This window comes from Orycteropus afer, unplaced genomic scaffold (genome assembly GCF_000298275.1).
Source record: "Orycteropus afer afer isolate SDZICR_OR568_19922 unplaced genomic scaffold, OryAfe1.0 scaffold00384, whole genome shotgun sequence".
Classification (NCBI taxonomy): domain Eukaryota; kingdom Metazoa; phylum Chordata; class Mammalia; order Tubulidentata; family Orycteropodidae; genus Orycteropus; species Orycteropus afer.
Genome location: NW_006921971.1, coordinates 658,508 through 666,860, shown reverse-complemented (window position 1 = coordinate 666,860; position 8,353 = coordinate 658,508). Strand labels below are relative to the sequence as shown.

General features: G+C 43.2%; 1 protein-coding gene across 1 annotated transcript; it reads right to left on the bottom strand.

Annotated features, from left to right (window-relative positions):
- Window positions 1-673: 673 nt before the first annotated feature.
- On the bottom strand, window positions 674-5,702 carry LOC103207642 (zinc finger protein 709-like). The gene is made up of 5 exons (XM_042782596.1): window positions 5,571-5,702; window positions 5,011-5,072; window positions 1,845-2,045; window positions 1,272-1,760; window positions 674-1,121 (listed from the first exon to the last, which is right to left on the bottom strand). Exons 1-5 carry the CDS (start codon window positions 5,700-5,702, stop codon window positions 674-676), a joined length of 1,332 nt encoding a protein of 443 aa, XP_042638530.1.
- Window positions 5,703-8,353: the final 2,651 nt, after the last annotated feature.

Here is an 8,353-nt window from a genome sequence, read left to right as displayed (position 1 = left end):
GCTGTGTGAAAACTGGAGCTCCATGGGATTGCCTGGTTTTTCTGGGTCTCACTTGTTTTGTAACTTTGATAGCTGGTTACTACTTTTCTCTTGCTCTGAAGTAACAATTTCACTTCATAAACACCCAGTAAGTTTTCCTTCTCTGACAGATTTCTGATGTTCATAGATTCCAGCTTTCACAGGTTTTGCTATAACAGAATGGTGAATATTTTAACATTTTACAAGACAAACAGGAAAATATTCTGTGTAAGACAGATTAAACAACTAAAAATAAAAAGGAAATGTGGGAATCTTGTTTGGATCCTAGCTTCAAAAACTCCAACAACTGCAAGAGATATTTGATGGACAACTAGAGAAATTTCCATTTGCTGTGTGGGACAATGAATATGTGTTTTTGTGGTGGGAAATTGGTCTGATTTGTAGCATGTACATGCTTAAAGGCTGAAGTCCATGTCTGCAACTAACTAATGGTTAATTCATCATAATAATGTATATATATGGACAAATTCTATATCTATAAAGCCTTTCGCCACTGTCAATGTTTATATGATTAGTGAGGTTTCAGGATTCACCAAAGAATTTCTCACATTCCATATATTACAAATATTTCTCCAGGTGATTTCTTCCACATTCAGTGAAGGACGAGGAGGAAGTAACTGCTTTCCCACATTCCTCACATTCCTAAAGTCTCTCCCACTATGAAGTGATTTATGTTCAGTAAGCCCTGGACACTGAGTAAAGGCTTCCCCACATTCCTTCCTTCAGGCCTCTCTCCACGGTGGGTTCTTAAATGGGCAAGGAGGTGTGAGGATTGACGAAAGGCTTTGCTACATTCCTTACATCCATAAGGCCTCTCTCCACTGTGAGTTCTCATATGTTCAGTGAGGTTTGAGGACTGACTAAAGGCTTTGCCACATTCCTTACATTCATAAGGTCTCTCTCCACTGTGAGTTCTTATATGTTCTGTGAGGTTTGAGGACTGACTAAAGGCTTTGCCACATTCCTTACATTCATAAGGCCTCTCTCCACTGTGAGTTCTCATATGTATAATGAGGTATGAGGAATTACGAAAGGCTTTGCCACATTCTTTACACTCATAAGACCTCTCTCCACTGTGAGTTCTCACATGACTAGTGAGGTGTGAGGAATGACGAAAGAGTTTGCCACATTCCTTACACACATAAGGCCTCTCTGCACTATGAATTTTCATATGTATAGTGAGGTGTGAAGAATGATGAAAAAGTTTCCCACATTCCTTACATTCATAAGACCTCTCCTCGCTGTGAGTTATCATATGTCGAGTAAGGTCTGAGGACTGACTAAAGGCTCTGCCACATTCCCTACATTCATAAGGCCTCTCTCCGCTGTGAGTTCTCATATGTGCAGTGAGGTGTGAGGAATGACGAAAAGTTTTGCCACATTCCCTGCATTCATAAGGCCTCTCTCCACTGTGAGTTCTTAAATGTGTAGTCAGGTGTGATGGCCAACTAAAGGCTTTCCCACATTGCTTACATTCATAAGGCTTTTCTCCACTGTGAGTTCTCAAATGTACACTGAGTTGTGAGGAATTATGAAAGGCTTTTCCGCATTCCTTACATTCATAAGATCTCTCTCCACTGTGAGTTCTCATATGATTTGTGAGGTGTGAGGAATGACGAAAGGCTTTCCCACATTCCATACATTCATACGGCCTCTCTGCACTGTGAATTTTCATATGTATAATGAGATTTGAGAAATGAGGGAAGGCTTTCCCACATTCCCTACATTTGTAAGACCGCTCTTCACTGTGAGTTCTCATATGCCTAGTGAGACATGAGGATTGAATAAAGGTTTTCCCACATTGCTTACATTCATAAGGCCTCTCTCCACTGTGAGTTCTCTTATGTATAATGAGGTGTGAGGAATGACGAAAGGCTTTCCCACATTCCTTACATGCATAAGGTCTCTCTCCACTGTGAATTCTCCTATGTGAGGTGAGGTGGGAGGAATGGCAAAAGGCTTTTCCACAGTCCTTACATTCGTAAGGCTTCTCTCCACTGTGACTTCTTAAATGTGAAGTAAGTTGCGATGGCCAACTAAAGGCTTTCCCGCATTCCCTACATTCATAGGGTTTCTCTCCAATACTAGTTCTCACAGGAATACAGGGGTAAGAGGAAAAATTGCAGGCTTCTCCACATTCCTTACACTGACAGGCACTGTATCCATGGTGAGATCCCATATGATGCTGAACTGATAAGTGATTTATCAAGGATTTTCCACCCTCAAGATGTTCAGAAGGATATGCTTCCATGGGAGTTCTTTTGAGCACAGAAAGATGGGGAATCCGGCTGAAGTTCTGCCCACACTGAATTTCTTCATCACTTTCACAAAGGTTCTCTACCACGTGCCTTCTGTTAAACACAGGCAGCAGGCTGTCGGATAAAAATTTGTTACTATTTCACCATTACTATACACAAAAAACTTGTATCCTTTGCCCTGAATTGACTCATGTGTCATAGATTAAATCATCTGGCAGAGATGCTACTGTTATTTACCCTGTGTTTCGAAAATATGGGGTTTTCTGATAATAGTATATAAGTGAAGTATGTTTCAAATATTCAGTATCTGACCCACATTTATGAAAATATTATACTGTGGATGTTGGGTGATTGGGTAAACACACAAAATTAGAGCTGGTGATGTACATACATATATAAGATACCTGGATGGCAATAAAGGTTTGTGCTCATCTAAAACCTAAAGGTTGGGAATCTGAACTAACCCACTGGCACTGCCATAACTTGGAACAGAATCAAATATATATACATATATTTGGCCCCACCCACCAAGATACAGCCCAGTCCTGTAGACACACACACAGGTTTCCTTCACTATTGGCAAGCACAGCATTTCTATGAAACATTGGCTGAAATGGCATAACGTTTATGTTATGGATTGAACTGTATGCCCATAAAAATATGTGTCTATATGTCTAGGCCATGATTCTCAGTAATATGCAACTATCCTCCATTTTGTGATCTGATATAATTATCCTACGTGCTTTAAATCCTCATCTCTATGATGTTAACGAAGCAGGAGTCAAGGCAGTTAGGTTGATAAGGCAGGATGCAGTCTACAGGACAAGTTGTATCTTGAGTCAGTTTCTTTTGAGGCGTAAAGGGGATTAAGCAAGTGAGAAGACATCAGAGGGTGTGTTACTAAGGAAACAAAGAGCCAGGATCTGAGCATGTCCTTTAGAGTCAGGGTGTACTCTGTCCTACAGGGTTGCTAGGAGTCAGAATAGACTGGATGGAAATACATATGTGTGTGTGTGTGTAAATGTATGTACGTATATGTGACAGCTGCTGCAACAATGGGCTCAAACATAGCAAGGACTGTGAGCACGGTGCAGAACCAGGCAGTGTTTCATTCTGCCGTACACAGGGTGGCTGAGTCAGAATCAACTCGACAGCACCTAACAACGTGGACATATATGCAGTTATATGTACAAATCTATACATATGCAGATATACATATGTATGTGTGGGTATGTACACACACACCCACACACACATATATATACATACATATATGTACATGTATACGTATACATATAAAGACATTACTTTGACGACTAAGATCCTGAACCCAAGCCATGGTATGTTCAATCACCTCAGATGAATGCAAAAGCTGGACAATGAATACGGAAGAGCTGATGTCTCTGACTTATGGTGTTGTCAAAGAATACTGACTATACACCATGGACGTCAGAAGAATGAACAAATGTCTTGGAAGAAGTACAGACAGAATGGAAGCAAATGGTCCTTAAAAGGGAGGATGGTGAGACTTCATCTTCTGTCATCCCACATCTCTGGATGTCACTGGAGAAGGACATCATATTTGGCAAAGCAGGGTGTCAGCAAAAGAGAGGAAGACCAACAAGATGGACTGACCCAGTGGCTGCAACAAGGGGCTCAAACACAAGTGGCACACCGATTGTGAGGATGCTCAGGCCCGACAGTGTCTGGTTCTCCTGTACACGGGGTACAAGAGAAGCCACAACTACACTGACAGCACACAAGAATATACATAGTTGTGGTGGATGCTAGGTGGCAGCTCCTGGAAGACCCTTGTGACAGCGTAGAACTTCCCCATAGAGTTGTGCTGCTTGTAGTTATTACGGAAGCAGACTGCCAGGTATTGTTCTTGCAGAGGCCCTGGGTAGGTTCAGACTGTCAACCTTCTAGGTACCAGTTGAGTGCTGAACAGTTTGTGACACATGGGCTCCTTGTTGTTGCTGTTAGAGGCCAGAGTTGGTTGTGAGTCATCGCAATTCTATGTACAACAGAACAAAACGCTGCCCAGTTCCACATCATCTACATGATTGCCTCACAATCATCTATATATGAATACTTTAATGACATTTTTAATAATCTCTCCGGAAGTACTGCTACTTCTCGAGTGAGTGATACTCACCTTGCGTGTGTTTTCTGATTGTTATTCTCATCGTCAATGCCATGAAATTTGCAGATGTCTCCTTCCATGGAAGACCAGATGTCATTTTTCATACATTGTACTATTATATTTTCAGTGGGTTGTTTTCCTCCATCATTAACGTTTTGAGAAACTGACCCAATGATTTATGTTGAGGTTCACAATATGAAACAAAAAGGAAAGGCAGCTGTGAGCCAAAAAACATTGCCACATTTTGGTGTGTCAGTACTTTGAAAATGATCACAAAGCAAACAAGTAGGAAATAGTTCCATGAAGATTAAGAGCGATGATGTCATAAATAGGATATAATTAGAAGAGCAAAGTCAAATGGTGTTGGAGACAATGAACATGTAACATTAAAACAAGAAGGAATAGTCTTTCTCCCTGACACAGGTGTGCCTATATTGACGAAATTCAAAAAACAAGCTCAGGTTTCTCTGAAGTAAATACTTCTAAACCCAAAAGAGACTTTTCATAACTGACTTTTTCAAATCACATTCTCTCAATGAAGGTGTGGTCCTTCAAAAGGCTCCTTGCCTCTTGGTGACCGCCGACACAGTGGTCCTGAGGGGTGCCATCTGCACTGTCCTCTTGCTAGTCTGGGAGGGCGAGTGGGTGTGGCTGACAGGGTGCTCGTGGAGAAAGCCGTATCACGAGGGAACACAGGGAAGAGCAACAAACTTTCCTGACACCGAGCCAGTACTTCAGTGTTCAGCTTCTCTAGCGACGGACAGGTGTGAAGTTATTTACAGCAACATAATCACGGCAAATTGTAATAAACACAGTGACTCCCTTTGCCAGACCCCAGATGATGATTATTCTCCCCGTGCACCAAAGAATCCCTGAAGTCAATGGTCACACTTACAACACTGAAGACTTTTCACCAAATTGAAATGAGAAGCAGTTTACTACACAGAGCTTTGTATTTACAGGGAGGTCAGGATATGGAAGCCAGAGAGCGAATGACCACACCTTTCTTATTTCACAACGAACTCCCATTCCTTGGCGAACATCCTGGAGTAACAGCACTGAATATGACATATTTGGTCAATAAAGGTAAAAAAAAACACACAAAAACGGAAGCCATCCGTACCTACTGAGGCCAGGTTTCTGAAGGTTTCCAGCATCACATCTCTGTAGAGCTTCCTTTGAGAAAGATCCAGCAGCGCCCACTCGTCCTGGGTGAAGTCCACAGCCACATCCTCAACAGCCACTGAGCCCTGCAACATCCCACACTCTGGTCAGCAGGGTCCCATGTACGCCCGTGTGTGTGAAAGGACGGGTGAGGCTGACAGGCCTGGGAACTGAGATTTCAGGGAATTTGACACAACATTCTGTGTTGTACTAAGGTCTCCTCCAGGGTGGAGTCATCAGCGTCATGCCTTCCCTGTCTACAGTCACATCCTCACTGACTGTACTCAGTCTCATACACTTAACAATACTTCCAACACAACAAACTTAGTTTTCCACAGTTTGACTATGACCAACTCCAGTCTCATTTCTAGTTTTACGGTCTGGAGCAGTCAGAACACACAGCATAAACTTAAAAAATGCTCTACAATCAAAGCCTTTTTTCCACATTCAGACCATTTCTTCCTTGGGGGAGAAAAAATTTTTAAAAAGTTCACCTCCTTGCCCAGGATGCAGCAGAACATTTAAAGAAACATGGAGCCCAAGGTGAAAGCGGGGTGAGGCGTAACAGCTGGGACACACTGCAGGACGGGCAGTTTTTCCCTCAGCTCCTCACCAATCATGGGAGGCCCAGTGGCCTGCACAAGGTAACAGCAAGGCCCTGAGCTTGCTGTATTTTCTTGAAGAGCTCCTAGTGATCAGCAGTTGACAGGACCACCTGCTGAAAGGAGATTATTCTGAAGGACTGTGGATTTCACATGCCTGCCACCTACTTTTCAGTAACTCTGTGAGTGCACTTCATGCTCTCTGTGCATTGACGGACACAGGTAAGGTACCGGAGCTCAGGTGAGGCCCAGGAAACAAGAACCCAAACGTGATCACAACTGTCAATCTTGGAGAGCCACGGCTGCCACCCTCAACAGACAGAGACCCAGACACCCACACAAACACACGCACAGCCACGGGCCCACTCTCTGAAGAACCAGACGAGCACACCCTGTCTCCTGACGCTGAACATGAGGACAGAGGCCTATTTTGTAGTAAGTTCACTCAAGTGCTGAAGATGTAGCTGTCAATCTGCTCGTGCATCCAAGGAACAGACTTACACACTAACCCTCGAGACATTCCACTCCACAATTCTCTCCCATTTGCAGCCCTTGGATGGCACACATGCACGACTACCTGAACCCTGACCACTGGCATCCTCTGGGTTACAGGACTGGTCTCTGTAAAGGAAGATCAACCCTCTGGCTTCAATATGTAGTGAGAAGATAAAAGCCTGCAAGACTGTACTTGTGTTGCTAAGATTGTACTGACCAGCCAAGCACTAACAAGCTGAAGTTAGCTGTCAGGGTCATCCATAACAAATCCCGGTATGATAGTGTCATAGCGAACTCTTGATTCAATGCCACATCCGACAGCCTCCTCCACTGCAGTGGGCCAGTGTACACATACTGAAGCCGTCAAAAACTAACTTCTATTCCTACGACATATTCATGATAATACACTGCATTTGAAAAGAATGATGTGAGTTAAGACTTGAAGGATGTGAAGGAGTTACTCAAGGGACAGCTGAGAGAGACTATCCCAGGCGGAAGAACCACCAAGGCAGAGGCCAGCAGGTGGCAGTGGCCTGGAATGCTTTACACACACTGCCATTGACTCGGACCTGACTCAGCAACCCCTCCTTGTGTTTCCGAGGCAGTATCACTACGGAAGCAGATTGCCCCACCTTCCTTCCGAGGAGTGGATGGTGGGTTTGAACAGCCAGCCTTCTGGTCAGCAGTCAAGTGTCTTAGGCACTGTGCCACCAGAGCTCCTTTAGGGAGAGACCACGCCCAGCCTGATAGGAGTAGACAGGAGCACAGTGAGACGCAGGAGAGGAACAGGAGAGCCACGTGGAGCGGCAAGGAGTCTGGTGGCAGATCATGGTTTTGGGAAGATGCTGGCTTCTGAAAAGACTCCAGCTTCTGATCTGAGTGAAACCAGAGCAATTTGACAATTTGCTCAGAGATGGAAGATGACAGGACAGCTCCTTCAGAATGTAAAGAACCTGGGTGGGAGTCTTGGGGACATGTTAGAAGGTTATGGATGTAACCAGGAAAGAAATGATGAAAACGGGCAGATACAAAGAAAAATGCACACCAAAGAAAGTATGTACTGAAAACACCAACACTTTCTAGTGAAAGGACACAGAAAACAAGGATCCTGATCATTCCATCCCCATTCCACATTATCCTAGAGATTGCAGTCAACACACACCAGGAAAGAAAAGGCAAGGAAAAAGGTACAGAAATAAGAACATTAAAGACACTTTTTTAAAAATAAAAAACACTTCAATTTATATTTTAAGGTAAAATAATTACATATGTACAAGAAAATGAAAAGTAAAGAAGTAAGACTGTTAAAGATAAAATTTTAAAAACCCAGCCCAATCTGTATTTTCTGATTAAATGAGCGTATTATATGTACTATATAGGATAGATGATCTTAAGACTGAGAGTACTCAGATTACCAAGTAAATCTTAACGCAAGATTTGCTTATGGTATTTCATTCACACACACCAGCACCAAGCAGTTAAGAAATTAATTTGAAAAAGACAGCATATGGGGAGGCGGGGCAAGATGGCGGACTAGGCAGAAGGACTGCACAGACCCTCTTCAACAAAGAAAAGGGAAACCAATTAATACAGACACAGAAGATAATCTTGGACCCCTGAGCCTTGAAGGAAAGGATGCAGATTTGGAC

What these genes read in the sequence shown, in the direction of transcription:
- LOC103207642 (XM_042782596.1), bottom strand. Translation starts at nt 5,702, where the DNA reads ATGTTGCAGGGCTCAGTGGCTGTTGAGGATGTGGCTGTGGACTTCACC. An exon ending in GTGTCGGCGGTCACCAAGAG is followed by an intron (nt 2,046 to 5,010) that starts GCAAGGAGCCTT and finishes TTCACATTTAAG; the next exon opens with AAGTCACAGTGGAGAGAAGC. An exon ending in ATAACTCACAGCGAGGAGAG is followed by an intron (nt 1,122 to 1,271) that starts GTCTTATGAATG and finishes TAGTCATGTGAG; the next exon opens with AACTCACAGTGGAGAGAGGT.